This window comes from Plasmodium malariae, assembly GCF_900090045.1.
Source record: "Plasmodium malariae genome assembly, chromosome: 8".
NCBI lineage: Eukaryota > Apicomplexa > Aconoidasida > Haemosporida > Plasmodiidae > Plasmodium > Plasmodium malariae.
Window position 1 is genome coordinate 1323260 of NC_041782.1, and position 22140 is coordinate 1345399.

A 22140-nucleotide genomic window follows, 5' to 3' on the forward strand; every position below is an offset into this window, starting at 1 on the left:
ATAGTATACAGCTTTTTGTGTAATTTTAATAAAAACTTTGCAAACAATTATTCCAACAATTTTGCATTCTGAATATTGCTTTATTTCATTTTTCTTCAACCCCCCAGAATAAAAAAAAAAAAATTTATTAAAAAAAAAAGTTTCCTTAAAACTTTAAGCGGTTTTCACTTGCAAAACTATGCCTATTAACATGTTACATTTATGTATACGTTTATATGTTTACATCTATGTGTATACGTCTATATGTATACGTCTATATGTATACGTCTATATGTATACGTGTTTATATATATGTATATGTATGAGAACATTGTAATGTGCTAACATATAATCCTATGTAGATATATATATCACACGAAAGATGATAGCTCCTGAAAAAACACAACTAAAAAAGACTATAATTTATTAAAAGAAATAATTTCAGCGGACTGAACAAGTCCTTCAATTTCTTCGTCTATGTCTTCATCTTCTTCCATTCGTTCTTGTAATTCTTTTTTCTTTTTAAGTTGGTCCTCACTTAACCCTACGTTTTCTATCATTTCAATCAGTTCATCTGTGTTAATTAAATCGTCTACAATTACACATGTGACCTGGAAGGGGGGAGGAAAAAAAAAGAATAATATAACACACCATAACACTGCACAGAATAACATAGAACTACATAACACAGCACAACACAATAACCCGTTTAAAAGGTGATACACCTGTTCATCTACTTAGAATTAGCTGTTATATAATACTAAAAAAATGCAGCTAAAATAATGATGCACATGTAAAAAAATGAAATTAATATACTCTTTAAATAATAATTTAAATGTGTATATAGAATAATTCTGAAACACACTGAAAAGATTAAAAGAACATAGTACCTGTAGCTTAAAGAGACCAAAAGCAAATGGAGTTTTCTTATGAGCCTTGCCCCATGTTAATCCCTCCATTTCAATATCCTTTACAAGTTTTAACACGTCGTCTAAATTTGTATCCTCCCCGTAGGGTTTTATATCGATTATTAGGGAAGATCTGTTCAAGTCAAAACAAAAAAAAGATATTTTTTTATAAATATTTTACTCAACACATGGGGGTACTACTATATATATATATGCATATCTATATCTACGCTGTTCGGAGTTTGAATATGTCAAATCTTTATTTTTTTCTCATTCGTCTCATTTCTTATTCATTTTCTCTTTTTTTCCCTTTTTTTCTTTTTTTCCCCTTACTTGTTAATTACTTGCTTCTTCCCTTTTTTATTAAGATGCTCCTTTCCCGCTCTCTCTTCGCTCCCTTCATTATGTAGAATATAATAACTTAGAGGGACATACAGTTCGTCATACGTGTTTGCCATTTTGCGTTTTTACGTCCTTTTGTTCTTTTTCTTCCGTTTTTCTTTTTTTTTTTTTTTTTTTTTACTCCTACTTTTTTTTTGGGGGTGTATGAATATCCTGTGCTAAAACCTTTTTTCTTTATTCTTTTTAAATACTCCGTCGAAATGATTTTATGCAATTGCGAAATTATATTTTTTATCCTTCGTATACGTATTATCATTAAAGCGCGTTCAGTAAATGGTTTTAAGTTATAAGAAAATTCTGTAATCCTCTTAGCAAAATGAAAATGAGAAGAGAAGATATGAAATAATATTTTTTTAAAACATTTTTTTATTTATTTCACAGCTCGTATCTTAAACGCTAAATATATATATATATATATATATATATATTTTTTTTTTTTTTTTTTCTTTAAAGGCATTTTGTTTCAAATGTGAAATCCCGGCGACTTGTTTTTACGCCGATATGCATACATGCCCCCTTCGCATTTGACGTTTTTTTGTTGCATGTTCGTTTCCTCCTTTAAATATTTGAATATTCATTTAATTCGCTTTTTTCTTTATTTTTTATTTCACTTTACCGTAATTAACGTTTTCCTTCTTTTTAATTAACACTTTTTAATAAAAATTGAGAAAAAAGTAGGGGTTAAAATATTATTTAAAAAATATGAACATAATAAATTTTATGCTTTACAAAAAAAAAAAAAAATTTAATTAAAATAGACAATTACGTACTAAAAAAAAAGGAAAAATTCATTTAAAATAACAAAGTTGTGGCGTTAAAAAAAAAGCATAATATTATACTTACAAAAATTTTAAAAATATTGCACAAAAATTTTTTTTTAAATACATTATATGTACATATAATATAATATACAATATTTTTTATTCTCAAAAAATAGCATGAGTAGAAATGTTGCGGTTCCTTGTAGTGCTAATACGCAAGGCCTCATGCTAAGTAGGTGGTGTGTATTTTGTGTAAGCACGCTTTCTTAAGTAGTTGCATTTGGTCGTTTTTCATTTTGTATCATAAAACTTTTTCTCAGTTTTTTAATAATACATATTTACTTCTTTATCCTTTTCACATCTACAATATGAAGTACAAAAAGTAGTTAATAATGAGAGAGAATTAGGCTAACTTCGACAAAAAAAAAAAAAAAAAAAAGCTGACATTTTGACTATAATTTATTTCTGCCACCAGTAGTATAAATTCTGTCGGTCCTTCTATCATCCCCTTCTTATTTACCCTATTTGGTCATTTATTTTGACATTTACCTATTCATTTATTTATTATTGTTTTTTCTTCCTTACTGGATTCTTGTATATTCTCGTAAATTAAGTTTCATCTTTTTCTACCTTGCTTCTTCTCACGTCTGCGTTTCTTATTATCACTGTGTATCTTATCATAACTATGCTTCCTATCTGTACTATGCTTCTCATCATTGCTGTGTATCTTATCATAGCTATGCTTCCTATCTGCACTATGCTTCTCATCATGCCTGTGTATCTTATCATAGCTATGCTTCCTATCATCAATGTGCTTCCCATAATGCCGGTGTTTCTTATCATAACTATGCTTCCTATCTGTACTATGCTTCTCATCATGCCTGTGTATCTTATCATAGTTATGCTTCCTATCATCAATATGCTTCCCATCATGCCGGTGTTTCTTATCATAAATGTGCTTCCTATCTGTACTATGCTTCTCATCATGCCTGTGTTTCTTATCATAAATGTGCTTCTTATCATCAATAGGCTTCCTATCATGACTGTGCTTTTTGCACGATTTATCGTTTTTTCCTTCATGAGTGTTGACTCTACCCCTATCAGCAGTATCAAGTTCATCGTAATCGTTTATTTCTTTATTGCTCATCGAATTTTCTTTTATTGACTTTTCAAAATTTAAAACCCACAGTTCATCTGCATCTAGTAGTTTCTTTCTCTTTTCTTCATGAAACTTATTCTTAATTTTTTCAAAAGCTTTCGATAGATTTATTTCACTTTGAACCACGTTACACACACCTATACCTTTTCCTTCGGCCCCAGTCGGTTTGTACTCCTCTTTATTCTGCATGAAATAATGAATAAAAATGCCGAAAAATTAATCCAATAAGGTTGTGTAAATGTAAAAAGTAAAAATAAGAAAAAACAGACAAAAAAAAAGAACCAAAAAAAAGGACGAAAAAAAAGGACGAAAAAAAGGTACGAAAAAAAAGGATGAAAAAAAAGGACGAAAAAAAAGGATGAAAAAAAAGGATGAAAAAAAAGGACGAAAAAAAAGGATGAAAAAAAAGGATGAAAAAAAAGGACGAAAAAAAAGGATGAAAAAAAAGGACGAAAAAAAAGGATGAACAAAATGACGATTTAAAATGCACGAATTAAAAATTACGCCGTCTTCCGTATAATTATGGGGAAGTCTATAATTTGACACATGATCAACAACTAAAGGTTTATCTAAAAGTTTGTAACCGTTCAGGTTATCAACAGCTAGTACCGTGCTTCTCTGGTCTTTATAGGCAAGGAAACAATATCCCTTTGATTTACCTAACAAAAAAAAATGTGAAGGGGGAGGGATGAATTATACAAGCAAAAATTAATCTCCTTTAGATGAAGCTACTTTGAATAGTATTGCTGCTTCCAGTGGCACAATAAAAACGATAGTATAAATTGGACGGTCTCCTCCATTTTATACAGTATGCTTTTGCATCATAATTACTGAACAATCGATTTCTTTATTTACCTGTTTCTTTTTCCCGAACTAGGTTAACATCAATAGGTTCCCCATATTGGGAAAATACAATTACGATATCCCCCTCGGTTAGTCTGTTATCTAAATTACCTGATACAACAAAAAGGTGTGCATTTTCACAGGGGTATACGTACATGTAGAAGTATATGTACATGGGTAAGTGCATGTATATATGCATGTGTACGCACATGTACATGGGTCCGTACAAGTGTACTCTCTAAATAATGGTATAATTTTTTCCAACCTATGTAAATGTAACTTGAGTCTTTGTATTGATCGTGCCACGAACTGTCTCCGTTTCCAATGTTATTCAGTTCTGCTTCGTTTAACCTTTCAATATCTCTTATCTTATCAAATATACCCATATTTGTTTGGACGATCGGACTACTATACCCTATCCTTTTTCTTACATGTAAAATTCAAAAAAAGCAGTTTAACACATGTTCGTAATACACATATATGTATATAAGGGTACATATATATATACATATATATATTTGTGCAAACATTACGAGTCCCTAACACGTATGTATATATACCTATGCGCCACCTACGAATAAGTTAAATGAGCATTTTTTCTGAAACATTCAAATAGTTCTACCGTTTTTCATTAAATATAATTGATTTAATTTTACAAAAATACCAACTTTCTCTAAGATCTCCTAATATTTATATAATACATGATGAAAAATATGACTGCTTATGAACATTTATATTTTTATTTGTATTTATATTCCCTCTATGCTTTTCATATATGCCTATTCTTTTAACGCATAATTTATTTACACAAAATATGATAGTTATTCGTGTTCTATTTTTTTTTTTTTTTTTATCCTAATATATGATGAAATTCTTTGAAATAAATCCTTTGCGGATATTTCGAAATAATTTTTTCATCTATTTAGTAATGGAAAGATATGCACCTTTTTGTGATATCCCTTTTGTTTCTGTTGTTTTAGAAAAAAAAAAAAGGTAACACTATTTTTACCCTTATATATATATATATTTACGTATCATACTATCGTACAATTTAAAAGAACATTTCTCTAATATTATTCTACCAAATTTTATTATTCTTGTATTTTGGTATGATAACAAAAACATATGCCAAATTTTATAGCATAATTTTTGACATTTTACGACACAAATTATGAAATATTTTACGACATAATTTATGAAATATTATACGACATAATTTATGAAATATTATACGACATATTTTATGCCATATTTCATGGTATATTTTATGGCATCCTTTGCTGCATATTTTGACATTCTGAGCGCCCTATTTTATGACATATATTTTTTTTTTTTTTTTTTTTGATATATTAACTTTTTTATAAAATAGTTATATAAAAAAAAAATATTAATTGAAAATTTGGAAATTAAAAAATAAAATAAATCGATATATAATAAATTGGTCTTCTAAATATACATAAAAAAAGAAAAAAAGAACAGAACATAGTCGAAGTGAAATGTTATCATCTTTTTATGTAGAGATAAGATAAAAATTAAGAATAAAGCATGTACGCATATATGCGTGTATAAATGTATACGATATGAACACGTAAAGAATGGGGATGCTACATGTATAAATATAAATGCATATTTATGTATGTATGTATGTATGTATGTATGTATGTATATATGTATATATATATGTACATACTTATGTATGTACGTGCGCATGTTCACTATGCCTCTTAACAATTAAAACACAAAAAAAAAAAAAAAAAGAAGCGCGCGTTTCCATTAATTTAAAAGAGATTGTTACATATGAATTTGAGCGGATGAAAAATGCATCAAAACATAAATGTCCTTCTCTACTGAATGGGTAAACGATTTATATACATTTTCGTCGAATACACATATATATTTATGTATATGTACATTATACATATCTCCTTGCTTATGTCGTAAGGGTCACTTGCTTTTTTAAATAACAGCGAGATTTCTTCAAAGCGTACATATCTATATATGTATATATATATATATATATATATATATATATTTGAAATATTTGAAAGATTTCGAGCATAATTTTTAAAATAAAACTGCATACACTACGTTACACCAAGTTTTGTAAGGTTATCTTTTTTAAAATTTAAAAGAGATTATAAATAAAGCAATTTTTTTTTCCATATATTTTTTCTTTTTTTTTCTCTCATAACTACCAACGTTGGAACGATAATTAAAAAAAAATGTTACCCATTTTTTAACAGCAAGAAACTTTTTATTTGTTTAAAGAGAAGTGGACCTATGGCAAGCAATGAAAAATGACTCTAAAACTATGTCTTTGCGATCGCCCCTATTGGGAACAAGTTAACCGAACAACTAGTAAAACGTGTGTGTGTGTGTGTGTGTGTGTGTGTGTGTATTATGTATTTGTGTACAGATGTATTTACTTGCGTACGTATTTACTCACATGTGTATGTACATATATTTGTATATGTGTGTGTTCCCGTCTTGCACTTTTGGTCCTACAGGTGAGCTAGTCTTCTAATACGGGTAGATTCACAAGCTCAAAGGTATTCATTTTACTTTTTACCGTCTCGCAGTACATCTACATATAGATCCACATTTCTTACCACATTACGTTCCTCACTTCTTACTTTTTATGCTTAGTTTTTTCTTTTTTACGGACATGGATCTCTCATTAGTGTGTTCATGTTCGTGCTTTATGTTTTCCCCCAATATAACAAATTTCCTCTTATTCCTTTCCCGTATTTCATCATTATTATCTATAGTGCGATCATCGTAATTATTCTTTATCATCAATTTGTCCCACTCAATGTTTGTTATTGCACTGTTCTTCTCTTTATTAAATACTTTTACATTTATATTTCCTCCCTCATATGCATCATGAAAGTGTTCTATGGTGCCTTTCCATGTATTGCTTTCCTTCAAAATGTTGGTTTCTTCTCCCGCAGGAGTGCCGCTTGTTAGGTCCTCTTCGCTTACACTGTCGTTTCCTCTGACGTTATTCTCACTGTTATTGTTATTGTCGTTATTGCCACTCTTGTTGTTATTGTCGTTATTACCACTGTTGTCATTGATCTCGTTGTTATCACTGCCGTATAAATTTTTATTTCCATCCGCTGAAATGTTATAATTCCCTATCAGGTCGCTGTTCACCTGCTCAGTTGTCATGTTTTTGCTTATTTTTCCATTTAATAGAAAACTTTTTTTATTTAAATTATTGTGTAACAACAGCTCCTTTACATTTTTTTTAATTATAGGGGAATGAGGAGACTCTCCTATTTGCTTATTAATAGTATTAAATAAAATCGAATTTTGCATATCTGTTAGGTTGTTATGTAATGTTTGCAACTGTTCCTTTTTCTCGTTCCTGTTTAGTTTAATAGGCATATTTTCGTTAGTATGAATTTTCATCTTACCATTTTGCTCCTTTATTAAGCTCATATAATTATTTTCACTTGTAATATCATCTATCAAGGGTTCTTTTAAAAAATTTACAATATGATTGCTTTTGCTTATATCGAAGTTAACATTTATATTATTCCTTTCGTTCTTCAGTATGTACACGTCCTTAAGTGCGTTATGTTTGTTTGTATTTGTAGTGTAATCATCGTACTGGATTGCTCCGAGATCCATATGGCCATTCTTTGCACTGTTACCAGTATGGCCCTGCCGCACTACGCCGTAATGGCTTGTATCATTTCCATTGATACGTACATTTTTCTTACTTTCAAAAACATTAATAAGTTGTCCCCTTTTTCCTTTTATACTGCAATTTACCAATGCGTCCACGTTTTTTACGTCATACACAGATAACTCGTCAGAGGATAAATCGTCATCTAGTTTTATTTTGCTCATATCGTTTTTGAAAAATATATAATCACTCCTCAGTGTAGTACTATTATCACAAAATTGCAAATCCTTTTTTTTTAATAATTTTTCTTCTAGTACGGTTCTATTCTCAACCCCTTCCCCATTCAGCACACTAAAACCGATATTTTTACCAGTACTGTTATTGCCATATCCATTATTGTTATTGTCATAACTAGTACTGTTATTGTTATAACCTTTACTGTTATCGGTATATCCATTATTGTTATTGCCATAGCCAGTACTGTTATCGTCATAGCCATTATTGTTATTGTTATAGCTATCATTGTTATCATTACAACCAATATTGTTATCATTACCACCAATATTGTTATCATTACCACCAATATTGTTATCATTACCACCAATATTGCTATCATTACCACCAATATTGTTATCATTACCACCAATATTGCTATCATTACCACCAATATTGCTATCATTACCACCAATATTGCTATCATTACCACAAATATTGCTGTCATTACCACAAATATTGCTATCATTACAACCAATATTGCTATCATTACAACCAATATTGCTGTCATTACAACCAATATTGCTATCATTACAACAAATATTGCTATCATTACAATCAATATTGCTGTCATTGCCGCCATTCTTATCACTATGTATAAAGTAGTCTAAATTTTTATCCTCAAAGGAGTCAAATATGTCAATAAAATGCTTTTCGTCTGCTCCGCAATTCAGGAGGTCCATCCTTTTTCTTATTGCATCTGACTTCACCTTTATCAGTTGTTCATATATAGATATATCTTGTTTTAATTCTAGAATAGAAAAATTTTCAGACGCACTTTGCATTCGTTTATAACACGAATGAACAAGTTTATATAACTGAAATAATACTTTTAAAGGGGAGTAAAAGTCTTTTATATTATTATATTTTGCGAGCACAATGTCGTATTCTTTTTGCAGAATATTATTTTTTTTTAAAATTTTTTCAATGTCACTTTCTTTATTATCATTTGTTTGTACAGTAGCACATAGTTTAATATTCCTAGCACGAAATGCATACTTAAGGGTATTATTTGATTCTTGAAAAGATTTTCTCGAAGGGTTAATATTTGCTATCATAACTACTAAGCAATTTCCTTCTAACGAATTTTTCAATAAATGTGTTAATTTACTATCTCTGTATTTTACTCTTACCTTTGATATATTTCTATTAGATGCTAAAGAATTAATACAATTAGCTAAAGCTAATAAAGACTGATTAATGTAAGATCCTTCCTTAAATCTTTCTCCTTTGTTAGAGGTAGCACTAGCTCTTTCTGAACCAGCCAAGTCAACAAAACATAATTTTGCTTTATAATTTATTGTATTCATATTACTATCTAAAATTTCATTAAATACATATATTTGTAAAATAGCATGAGATCTACTAGATACTTTATTTGCTCTTGTAGGTGACATTTTTCTATTTTTCACTCCTTCATTTATTAAAAACATTGCCTGTTCATAACTTTGTATTTCCATTTCACATAAATTACTAACCTTTACTTCTGCTACATCTTCTTGAACATCTAAGGTTTTATTTTTTTCCTTAGCTAACAGATCACGAATAGTTTCATTATATACTTCTAAAAAACTCATAACAATTTTAATATTTCGACATTTCTTTTCCTTTATGATGGTAAATAATTCTAAAAGGGATAATTGAACAATACCATTATGATTCTTATCATCTAGCATTGTATATGTTTTACCTGACCCCGTAGCACCATATGCAAAAACGGTGCAATTTATTCCCTTAAAAACATGTGGTATTAACGGTTTAGCAGTATCGAAGAATACTTCTTCCTGAGTAGCATTAACATCAAAAACGACATCGAATACATACGTTGCTTGTTTTTTTTTCTGTGACAACAAGTAACATTCTTTTTCGTTTTCTTTCTCAATAAGCACATAATTTTTATTAAAAATAGATACAATATTTTCTTCTGATTCAGTGATAGGTTTTATACGCACTGCTACTTTTACATTAGAATATGCGTTCAGCGCATTTATTAGGTTACTACTTTCAGACTTCCTTAATACGTTATTTAAACCATTACTGTTGTTATTACATGCATGTGTGGGAGAAGGAACACCTATGTTGTTTATCTGGTCAGAATTAATTAGATTTTTTATATTTATCTGAGGAATGTATATGCTGTCATATATATTTTTGGATGTTATAGGATACTCATTTATGTTTTCTATGACCTTTTTATTTGGGCTACTGGTCACTGATAATTTATTTTTGTTTGTTCTTTCCATAGTATAATTTTTAATTTTTTTTAAGTCATTATTTGGTATAAACAGTTGATTTTGCACATCATTCTGAGAGTTCTTTTTTTTTCTATTACTATCCTTGCTATTTGTTCCTAAAACATTATCGTTGTGTACGCTGTTCCTCGCACTGTTTACTGCACCGTTATATATATTGCTGATTCTATCGTTGCTTATATATCCACTTGCACACGTGATATTTTTACTATTGTCTTCACTTAGATTACAAAATATTTTTAACGTCCGATCATTATAATTTATTATGCTGTTTGTGTTATGATTAGTGCTGTATTTTTTTTTGACGCCCTCTTTTTCATCACTGCTCCAAATTATGAGCGGATGCTTTCTCTTTTCTCCTTTGCTATTAGTGATGTTACGTTTGCTAATGGTATTACCGTTAACGTTACTGCTACTAATGATACTACCGCTAATGGTACTACCGCTAATGGTACTACCGCTTATGGTACTACCACTTACGTTGCTAACATTAACACTATTACCGTGAACGCTGCTGCCGCTATCACTATTAATATTAATTTTAAAAGCAGAGCTTATATTGTTATTAAACAGTATATCCTCATTCACACACTTGTTCGCATGAAGAGTATTTTTATTCTTCACATGATGAGCTATTTTTTTTTTCGTGTCACAATATTCCGGAGTTATTCTTAAAATTTTTTTTTTATTTTGATAGAAATTATTTTTGATTACACAGGAAGAACAATTGTTCACATTAGCTATTTCTGCATCAACATTTTCAACAAATTTCGCATCATTAATTTTTTTTTTTTTTAAAATAGCTTTACATTCTGTGTTGGTATGCAGGATTAAAATACCTTTTTTTTTTTTTTTCTTTTCCTCTTCTATTTCATTTTGTGCACTGAAAAAAATTGTATTTTTTTTTTTACAAGTGCTATTGGTAGTACCCTTTGTACGATTAGTTCCATTCGAAGTTTTCCCATTCGTATTTTTCCCATTCGTATTTTGCCCATTCGTATTTTGCCCATTCGTATTTTGCCCATTTGTATTTTGCCCATTTGTATTTTGCCCATTCGTATTTTGCTCATTCGTATTTTGCCCATTTGTATTTTGCCCATTCGTATTTTGCCCATTTGTATTTTGCCCATTCGTGCTGCTCCCATTAAGGTGTTTAAATTTTTTATTATAAATATAAATTTCGTTTAAGCTCTTATTACTCTTTTCATTATTATTATTTCTCTTACTAACATTTGTAAGTTTTCTGCTCATTTTTTTTTTTTTTTTTTTTCCCTTTATTTTGGTTCATGTATTTCTTTTTTTTTTTTGATATATCTTTTCGCTTTTAAAAATTCTGTATGTGTACATGCTAATCCTGTTGAGGGAATACTCTAGAAAAATAAGAGGAAACAAAAAAAAAAAGAAATATTGAAAAAGGGAACTTCTTTTTAGTTCTTTAAAAGGTGTGAACTGCGCATATGTGAAGGTAGCACAAGGATAATCAGACACCCATGCAAATACACGCGTAAACGCAAACGGGAACGTAAATGGAAATGGAAATGTCAGTACTTATGTACATGTAAATGCTCGTGCACACACACATATATACACTTACGTGTACTTATATAAAGCTCCACAGAAGACCGTACCGAAAAAATGGATATATCAGAACAAGCTGTCCTGCTTTTTCTCGTTAAAAATTTCTATCAGTTTTTTAATATTCACAAACAGACTTACGCAGTTGCGTACAATTTTGTCAATAATAATTCTGCTGATTTAATATCTATGATGCACAAATGAAATAATGAAGAAAATATATATAAACAAAATAGCTCTAATTTTTCTGCTTTAGTGAGAATTACATATATTTAAGCATGTTAATAATAAGGAAAGGTTGAAATGTATAAGCCCATATTGGGGGAATGTACACATGCATGTGTCTACGTACATATATAAATATATATATATAATCCGTCCTGTGATATTTTATGGTATCATAGTATCAATTAGTTTAAAATAGCTTGAATTTTCCTCTTTTTTAACATTACTACAAATTGAGCTTACACACATACTTATGTATTTATGTACATATACATGCATACGTATATGTATATGTATACGCATATGTATATGTATACATAGAGAGAGCAAAAGATCAAGACGCTGAAAATTTACATATGACGATATAACTGTTAAATTTTCATATAAATTATCAAAAATTTAGGAAGAGAGAAATGTCTTATGAACAAGGACGTGAAAAAATAAAAAAAATTTATTTCTTAAAATTTACCAAAAAAAAAAAAAAAAAAAAAAAAAAGGGAAAGGTTAAAAAATTATGTAAACTTCTTTCTCATAATTTTTAGCTTCTTTACACTTTTTCTTTTTACGTGTTTTATATATTAAAATTTCCATCCTTTCATTCTGGACAAGTATTTTTCATCCTTTTGTTAATATGGTATTCCTTTCTACATTTGTCGCTGTGTTATTTTCGTGTTTTAGGGGTAACAATGTTTTACATCATTTTACTTTGTTTTACTATGTTTTGTTATGTATTGTTTTATTACATTTAATTCTGTTTCCCTTTACAAAGCTGATTACGCATAGCCATAAGATATTTTACTAAAAAAGCAGATTAAGTTTTTAATTATCATGATATTTCAAGTTCACACAAAATGCAATTACATATTAGAAAGCAAAAAAAATATATATATTCATTTATTGTACGCATATATATATATATATATATAAATAAAAAGAGGATAAAAAAAAATGTTGATAAGGAGGACTTAAATATTGACAAATTTGGATTTTTCATTGTGTGCCTTTAATTTGTACTTAATCTTTTTTTTTTTTTTTTTTTTTTTTATAAATTCTCCGTGTAGAACATCATTTTATATAGAGGGGATTATATGCGCAAGCGCGCACGCGTGTGTGTAAAGATTTTTTTTTTTTTTTTTTTTTTTTTCAAAAAAATTGTACTTTATTTTATCATGTTGTGTATATCTGAAGAGTTTTAAGATATTATTATTTTTCTTGTTATACAATTCTTTGATTTTATGTATTTTTTATTTTTTTTTTGCTTCCTCTAATAAGTTATTTTATTTTAATCTACAGTGTGTCGCGTGCAACTGTTCAATTAGACTAAGTTTCAGGAAAGGTTTGGATACATATAACTACTTTGCATACATACATATATACGTACAATTATTTTTTACAGACGATATGTTTTACCTTTTCATGTATTGCTAATATGCCCGAAAAATCGGAAAAATACTGCATACATTATTATTCATATTACGAATAAGACTATTTCAAAATTTGTCAATATTTTTATAGACAGTGGAAAAATATAAGTACTCGCAAATCCATGACTTATTAAATAAATAAATTGTACAAATTTAAGAATATCGAATAGGGGATTTATTTTGCATGTCTCTTTTGCTGTCCCTCTCTCTCTCTAACTCTATCTTTATCGCCATTTCTTTTTTTTTTTTTTTTTTTTTTGTGGGTAAGTCTTCCTTTCACATCCAACAGTTTTTGCTAATTCATTTGAATTCAAATGGCTACTTGTAGGACATTAAAGATGAGTGTACATAAAAATCCCTTTCCCATTTTTCGTGCATATACTTGAATATAAATATATATACATACATAGGTACATACATAAAGTGCACATACGATTTATGTATAGTTATTTTCCCCCTATTTCTAATCCATTTTTAATGAACAAAAACCCCAACATTGAAACATTTCGCTACTGCTATATATGAACGTATATATAATAAAAAAACATTCAAGACTTGTGTCCAAAAAATTAAGGTCAATTTTACCTTTCAACAATCCCGCTTATTTCTGATCTTCTTTTTTGCAGAAAAATTTATTTAAAACACTTCCCAGTATTAAATGCGTTCATGAATTTATATTAACTTTAAATAAAAAGCAAGGGGAGGGGGCTTCTAACATAGCATACTTGAAAAATAGTATAATGAAAAAGAATTAATTAGCAATACCTTTAAATGAATTTCGTTCTTGTCTCACTCTTCCATTTTTCATATATATGTTCATAATAGGAGATTAATTTTTTTCCTTTTTTCGTCATTTACTCTACAAACTTTTTCATTCGTTATGTTCATATTAAGATGTACACATTATGCAAATGTTTTTAATAATATATAATAAAAAAATTTTGAAATTAAAAAAAAAAAAAAAAAAAATTACTTAAAAAATATGAGAGAAGTTAACATATTATATGCAGGTGAGTTGAAACACAATTCTGTAACCCTACAAAAATTAAAGAGAAAATAAAAAAAAAAAATTCTTAGTATCAAATTTTGTAATACTATATCGGTCTCTATGATGTATTAAAAAGGTATGTAATTTTCTCAGGTTCTTTCAAGGTGTTACCTTATATAATGAATCAATATTAATATGATAATACTAAAACAAGTAATAATTAATAATTAAATTTAATGTATGTTTTTTTAATTAAAATTGTTGATATTAAATTTTGGTATTTCCCAGCTGTCCTCAACGCACATCTACGAAGAAAAAAAAAATAAAAATAAAAATAAAAAACATGAAGATACAGTTGTAATTGTTCAGTGATGAAAAATCAGCACAACACAACTATTAATGCTTATGTATGAACGTATGTATGTACGCTCGTGCATATGCTTCTACACTTGCATATACCAGCACGCACTTTTCATTTTTCAGCATACTAGTACTCTCTTGTTGTAAAGCGCCTTGTTGCTAATAAGTATTCTAGCTGCCTCCGGGTTAGCTGGTGAGGATGTATTGGGATCATTGAGTAAAGACTGAATAGACGTTAACAGTGAAGTAATATCATAAATTGGACTCCACTGATTTTGCAAAATGTCTAAACAAATATTTCCATCAGTATAAATATTCGGGTGAAATATTTTTGTTAAGAATTTTACTTTAGGTGGGCTTACTGGGTATTCTTCTGAAAAATTAATAATTAAATGAAAAATACCACATTCCCAAATTGTATCTTCAGGACCTCTTATAATAGCATGACAACACATTATATTATCAGCAAAAGGAGATGCCTCGAAACTTTTATTCTGCTCTTTGTTTATTTTGTTAAGATCTTGAATTATTCTTCTTCTTGCAAATGTCGACATGACTACCTATGTTATGTTCTGCTACGTACTATTTTACTGTTCAAAGTTTTATGTATCATGTGAAGGCAAGGCAATATAGTATGCTCAGTTAAGTAATACGGAATGCTATTATTTATTACTATTACTCAATTATTGTTACTATTTATGTTATTAATATATTCCTATTAAACCTTTTTTTTTTTTCATCATGTTTTTCTGAAAGAAATTTTATTACTGTTACATAAGAAGTCCCATACTTACAATATATATTATTCGTTTATATATACGGTGTCCTGTTAACAAATTATCAATAAGCAAAATAAGTTCTTCTGTTATTGTATTTTCCTGAATTTAAACTTATTCATAAATTTTAACATTATTCTTGCAATATATTTTTACATTATTTTTTCATCATTCTTTTTTTCCATTAATTTTATTTTAATTCCTCACCGAACTTTTGCTTTATTTTACTTAAATTTGGTCTTTATTTTTGTTAAAGCTATCCTCCTCCACTTTTTACTTTTTTGAAATTATACACTAAGCAGTTTTTTTATTTCAAATTATTACAATTCGGTCAAATTATTCATTTGTAAAATGTATATTTCTTTAAATGTAACATAAACAAGTTAGATTTTTTTTTTTTTTTTTTTGCTTTCACGCTGCTTAAAATACAATTGAAAAGTTTTACGTGGCTTATATAATAAATTGTAAGTAGTGAGTAAAGGAACAGAAAACATAAAACAGAAAAAAAAAAAAAAAAAAAAAGAGCAAATGGAATAAACTTACATTGCAATAAAAGGTGTTACAGAAAATGGTTTATATATATGTATAAATATATCTACATGTATGTAAATTTTTTTTTTTTTTTTTTTTTTGAAGTTCCAATTTGCGGATTGACGAAAAAGTAGCCTTTAATTCGAAAAGTTAAGATATAAAAACAGAGATACACTTTAGTATTTGCATTACTAATAGGAATACTTGTACCTACTCAGTTATAAAATACCCCTCCGCAGTTACAAAAATATTAAAGTAATTTAAAAACATAATGAAATAAGCAGAAAATGAAAAGAAAATAAAAAAGCATAAACAAGGTAAGAAACAAAATCAAAAGTAAAAGCAAGAGCAAGAGCAAGAACAAATGCCCATTGAACTTTTGGTGAACGCTAAAACAGAGCTGAAGTACCTATTTTACATAAATTTGTAGATGATATGGATAAATTTAGTAACAGTCATAGTGACAGCCTTTTTTGTTTTTTCCCCCCAAAAAAGTATGCTTTGTTTAACATGCACTCAGCATAATATTGTAAAATATATGTTAAGTGCAAGGTTAAATACAATACACCAAAGACAAAAAAAAATAAATAATTATAATATAATAAAAAGAGATATACCCAGTACAGGAAAAAAACTCGTTCATGTAGTACCCAGAAAAAACTATGGCTTTATTAATAAATCGAGATTATTAACACCCATAATAAAACTTAAATTAAATAACAAACGTAGCAATTTTAATTATTCAAATAAAACACCTGAATTAAAGTTAAACCAAATTTACAGTAGTTGTCTCTTCATCTTACCACTAAGTGAGGAAACAGGAAAAAAAAAAAAGAAATCCTCTTATACTCCAAGCAGTATTAATAATAATAATTTTCTGCCTAAGATGAGTCATAATATCTGCCAACCGAAACCTAATGATTCATATATAACAGAAAAGAAAAGTGAAAAGAGTCAGGATGAAGGGATGATAGAAGCCTCCTTTATGAATAATGGTGAAGACAATATAATAAAAAGTATTTCAAACAATTTGAAAGAAGTGCATGACAACTATAATACCAACAGTTCTGTAGTTATAGAAGGTAATTATGAAAATTTCGGAGGTGAATTTATAAAAAAAAAGGTAGGAACACATTTAATAGATGCTTTAAACAGATGTAAAGATTATTATGTGCAAATGAATAGCACAACAAGCAAGCAATTTTTTACAAGTGATGATATAGAGTATTGTAAAGAGGAAACCAGCACAAACAGGAAAAAACGAATGTATAGTCATAATGAAAGTAATAATAATAATAATAATAATAGTAACAGTAACAGTAACAATAATAACAATGTTAGTGGTAGCGCTAGTGGATGTGGCGATGAGAATGTCAGTTATAGCGACAACGGTAAGGGCTGCAAAATATTTAGCATAGAAGAACTAGAAAACATGAGAAGAAACTCGAATTACCTAAAAATAAATGAAACGGAAAATGAAGATTATAGCATTGAATTATATTTCGACTTTAAGGAATTAAAACTTTTAAGAAAAAAAAGTGAGACGTTGAAGTCGTTAATAAATAGATTAATATTAAATCTTAGAAAGCTGGAAAAAAATGATAAAAGAAAAAAAAAAAAAAAAAAAATGAACGAAGAAAAAAATGAACATGAGGTACCTAGTAAAGAGGAAGTGAAAAATGAGAATGTCATAAATTGTATTCAATTTTTTGATAATGAAAATAATTTAATTGATGAAAATACTATTTTGAAAGACATTATAGACAAATTAAAATATGTTTGTATAAATGATCTAAAAATAAGTATTTTTAAAGGTTTATACGACTTAAAACAAATATATATATCCATGGATGTGTTTAACGGTCACCCCATAATACCTGCTAACGTACCAGTTAACGATATTGATAATTACGTTTACTACTGGGTTTGTTCAAGTGATAAAAATATCATAAAATCATGTGAACTGTTCTACAAAGCAAGCAAGGAAGATATATCTAAAAAGATTCAACTTGTCATATATAATAAAGAAAATCCTTTTTTTTTTTATATTACTGAAGAGATAGAAGTAAATCCCAATGCATTTGAAGAAGAACTGAAATTGAAGGAGAAGAGATATATGGATTTTAAGAAGCTTAATATGGATAATGACAATGATAATGTAATTCGTATTTTGTCGTATAATATCCTTGCACCTATATATACGAACACAAAATATGCATTAGAATACATGTTTAAAAATGTAGAGGAATGTTATTTAAAAACAAATTATAGATCTCATTTATTAATACATGATATAAATTACGATTATGATATTATAAGTTTGCAAGAAGTAAGCGAACATTTACATTCGAACTTGTTTTCTATTTATTTACATGAGAAGTTTTATTCATCCTACAAGGGAAAAAACAATTATGGAAATGATGGTTGTTCCTTATTTGTTAATAAAAAAAAATTTTCTCTTATTGAATATAAAAATTATGAATTTAAAGAAGTTATAAAAATACCAGACTTAAAAGATGTATATGATAGATTTATAAGCTTATCACAAGACCTTGTAGAAATTATTAGAGAGATTAAAACTATTTTTCAAGTAGGAATTTATGTACATAATAACACTGGAAGCATATTTCTTATTGCGAACACTCATTTGTATTTTCATAGTTTAGCTCAACATATTAGAGCCATACAATCCTATTGCATATTGTACATTCTAGAAGTGTTAAAAAATAAATATAAACAAGAATATTCAAAAAATGTGTATGTAGTATTAAATGGAGATTTCAATACAAATTTCGAATCAGAAGTCTTTTCCTTTTTAGAAGGAAAAGATATCTCTTCCAATTCGGATGTATGGATGAATTCGAAATTATTTAAAAAAGAATATGATGATTTGAATACTTATCCGACTTTATTTGAATTAAAGAAAGATGAAGAAAATTCCACAGAACAAGTTATTGGTCCTTCTTTGAATAGACAAAAATTCTTACCTCTATATTCTGCCTACAAAAAAGGAGATATATCTTATACTAACTGGAATAATAATTTTATTGATGTCCTAGATTACATATTTTTATCACCAGGAATTAAGGTTAGAAGGATATTAAAAGGACTTGACCAGAAATACTTTGATAAATATAAAGGGTTACTGTCCCCCATAAATCCGAGTGACCATCTCTCAATAGCTGCTGAAGTCGAAATTTAATATCACAACACTATTCGGACCATTTTTAATGTGGGGAAATAACAATTAATTTTCATACAGAAGACTTTTGAAGTTACATTTTTTTTTTTTTTTTTTTATAAAAGGAGCAATCTTAACCACATTTCATTATGGCAATAAATTAAAACATAATATAAGGGTAATTAATTTTCTGATGCACGAATAAGGAAATTTTTTCACTTTGGAGAAACATTTGTTTTGCTCATGTTCCATTTTTGTTAATTTTAATTAAGCGAAGCATGAGGGAAATTTTAGTTGTTTATATGTTTACTTTAGCGCATGTTTGATTATTTAAACATCGTAATTGTTATTTACTTGTATACTTATGCGTGCATGTATATGTGTGTTTTTTTTTTTTTTTTTTTTCTGAACATGTCATATTTTTTCTCATTTTTAGAACTTTGCAAAATTACAATTTTAGCAAAACGAAAAATGGAAAAATTAAAAAATTATAGCAACATATGTTGGTTTTTCACGTTGTTTTACATAATTATCCTAGTTAGCATTTTATCCGATTTCTCATTTCTCAGTACACATGTTTTGCTACAACTATATTTTTGTGTTTTGTTTGGGGTTTATACATCATCAAAAATTGTTCTTATTATTTATCCTTCATAAAACGATAACATATTAATATAGGCACATATAAATATGCTATATATGCTACCATCCATATGATCTATTTTTTTGTGCCTTCATATCATGTTTGAGTCTTTGAGGAAAATATGTATTTGTACATATTTATATAATAAATTAACCCCTCTCCTCACATTTTTATAAATTACAGATGGTCATATTATGCCACTTATTATTATCCCTTCATTAGCAGCATAAATAGTTCATAAACTAATTAATACTCCAGTAACATTACGTATTACTGTTGCAATATCGCTATGAACAACTCCAATTTTTTTATTAAATATTAAGGGAATACCTTTAAAATGTCCTCCGTAAAACGAACTTGTTCATTTAATATTTTAATAATGTGAAATATTTGAAAATTTAGAAATATTTGAAAATTAAGAAAAATTTGAAAAGATGATAAAGAATTAAAATAATGCAAAGCAATACACTGTGTTGCATTTTTTCTATCGCTCCATGTATTTCCGCAAATGCAGGTGCAATGTTTTTATCGTGAAAATGCCATGTGTATTTATTTTAAGCGCTAAACTTTATTTATTTTTTTTTTATTATTTTTAATTAATTTTTATAATTTTACTTATTCTTTATTGTTTTTTTCTTTTTTGCGTTACTTTTAAAAAATTTAAATAAAAAAAATACATCAATATTTTGTTAATAATAATTCGCGAAATAAATACATGATTTTACTCTGCGAATTTTCTAAGAATGCAAAAAAAAAATTATTTTTTTCCCCAAAGGAGGATTTTAAAATCGCATGTAGATTTACCTCTTTAATTTTTCGTCTTTCATTTGTTCACTCTTTATCACGCATTTGTGCTGCTCATTTTCGTAGCTGATTTTTATTTCGCATTTATATCTCGAATTTATAACACGCATTTATATAGCGAATTTATACCACTCATTTATACCGCGAATTTTGCACGTTACCCCCGTTTATTAACAAAACTACGTAGAAAGGGTTATATGTTATTCCCGTTTTCCTTTTTTTTTTTTTTCTTTTTTTCATTACAATTTAACGAAAAAAGGCAGGTAACAAAGAATGATTGATAACATAAGGAATGATGACAAAGAAATATTCAAAGTTCATAAGTGGTCAGCAGTTGCTGCATGGTCGTGGGATATCAGTGTAGACAATTGCGCTATTTGTAGAAATCATATAATGGACTTATGCATTGAGTGTCAAGCTAAGTTAAATGAAAATGATAATGATAAAGAGAAAAAAATTGATAAAGAAAATTGCACAGTTGCTTGGGGTGTGTGTAATCATGCTTTTCATCTACATTGTATATCAAGATGGATTAAAGCAAGACAAGTTTGTCCCTTAGATAACACTAATTGGGAATTCCAAAAGGCTGCAGATTAATTATTATCTAACTGTTTTTTACACTCCTAATTTTTGACCATGTACTTGGAGGGGGTATACGAAAAACATGAGCTCAAGTACAATCCCCTTTTAAAAACCCGTTTGCACGGTTTTCGAGATTGTCCAAATGGAAATTTTAAAGTGATATTTTCCTCCCCTTTTTGTTTCATTTTAGTTCTTTATTTGCTTCATTTTCGTCCCATTTTTACTCCACTTTCGTCTCATTTTTGCTTCACTTTCGTCTCATTTGTGCTTCACTTTCGTCTCATTTTTGCTTCACTTTCGTCCCACTTTTGCAATATTTTTTTTGTGACCCTTTGCATGTAACAAATTTTTTTTTTTTTTTTTTTTTTAAATCATTATTAAAAAATAAATAATATTAAAATAAGCAAATAAAAATTTTAATAAATGGAAAAATTAATAAAATAGGAACATACAATAACAAGAAAACATTGCGATGGTAAAAATAAAACGAAACAGTGGGGGGGTGCACTTGCAAATGTATATTCATATATATATATATATATATATATGTATGTATACATGTGTATATATAAATATAGGTACACATATGTACGTCATGAAAATTATAAAAGGAATTAACAAAAAAAAAAAAAGAAAAAATCATATAAACGCACAACTCGTTATGTCATGAAAAGCACACTTCAATGTACACTTTAAATTAGACTAAAAAAAAAAAAAAAAAAAAAAAAATTATTCAAAAAAAATGACTTTCCTGACCATTTAAGCAAAAATTATTTTTACTTTATCATTCTCCCGAATTATGTATTCTTCAAAATGGATTAAATACCCTTCTCGTTCGTG

General features: G+C 28.0%; 6 protein-coding genes across 6 annotated transcripts; 2 read left to right on the forward strand and 4 right to left on the reverse strand.

The window, feature by feature from the left end:
• Positions 1-395: 395 nt before the first annotated feature.
• Positions 396-1345, reverse strand: PmUG01_08036500 (elongation factor 1 (EF-1), putative; the record flags this gene model as incomplete). Its single annotated transcript, XM_029004531.1, has 3 exons — positions 396-590; positions 870-1020; positions 1221-1345. 3 exons carry the CDS (start codon positions 1343-1345, stop codon positions 396-398), a joined length of 471 nt encoding a protein of 156 aa, XP_028861211.1.
• A 1321-nt stretch (positions 1346-2666) lies between these two features.
• On the reverse strand, positions 2667-4438 carry PmUG01_08036600 (RNA-binding protein, putative; the record flags this gene model as incomplete). Its single annotated transcript, XM_029004532.1, has 4 exons — positions 2667-3392; positions 3714-3868; positions 4065-4163; positions 4318-4438. 4 exons carry the CDS (start codon positions 4436-4438, stop codon positions 2667-2669), a joined length of 1101 nt encoding a protein of 366 aa, XP_028861212.1.
• A 2236-nt stretch (positions 4439-6674) lies between these two features.
• On the reverse strand, positions 6675-11462 carry PmUG01_08036700 (kinesin-8, putative; the record flags this gene model as incomplete). Its single annotated transcript, XM_029004534.1, has 1 exon — positions 6675-11462. The coding sequence occupies one exon, from the start codon at positions 11460-11462 to the stop codon at positions 6675-6677; it is 4788 nt and encodes a 1595-aa protein (XP_028861213.1).
• A 3209-nt stretch (positions 11463-14671) lies between these two features.
• Positions 14672-15337, reverse strand: PmUG01_08036800 (ubiquitin-conjugating enzyme, putative; the record flags this gene model as incomplete). The annotated part of the gene is made up of 2 exons (XM_029004535.1): positions 14672-14728; positions 14912-15337. The coding sequence occupies 2 exons, from the start codon at positions 15335-15337 to the stop codon at positions 14672-14674; spliced, it is 483 nt and encodes a 160-aa protein (XP_028861214.1).
• Positions 15338-16586: 1249 nt separating this feature from the next.
• PmUG01_08036900 (endonuclease/exonuclease/phosphatase family protein, putative) lies at positions 16587-19292 on the forward strand (the record flags this gene model as incomplete). Its single annotated transcript, XM_029004536.1, has 1 exon — positions 16587-19292. The coding sequence occupies one exon, from the start codon at positions 16587-16589 to the stop codon at positions 19290-19292; it is 2706 nt and encodes a 901-aa protein (XP_028861215.1).
• A 1699-nt stretch (positions 19293-20991) lies between these two features.
• RBX1 (E3 ubiquitin-protein ligase RBX1, putative) lies at positions 20992-21315 on the forward strand (the record flags this gene model as incomplete). The annotated part of the gene is made up of 1 exon (XM_029004537.1): positions 20992-21315. One exon carries the CDS (start codon positions 20992-20994, stop codon positions 21313-21315), a length of 324 nt encoding a protein of 107 aa, XP_028861216.1.
• Between the last annotated feature and the right edge of the window lie 825 nt (positions 21316-22140).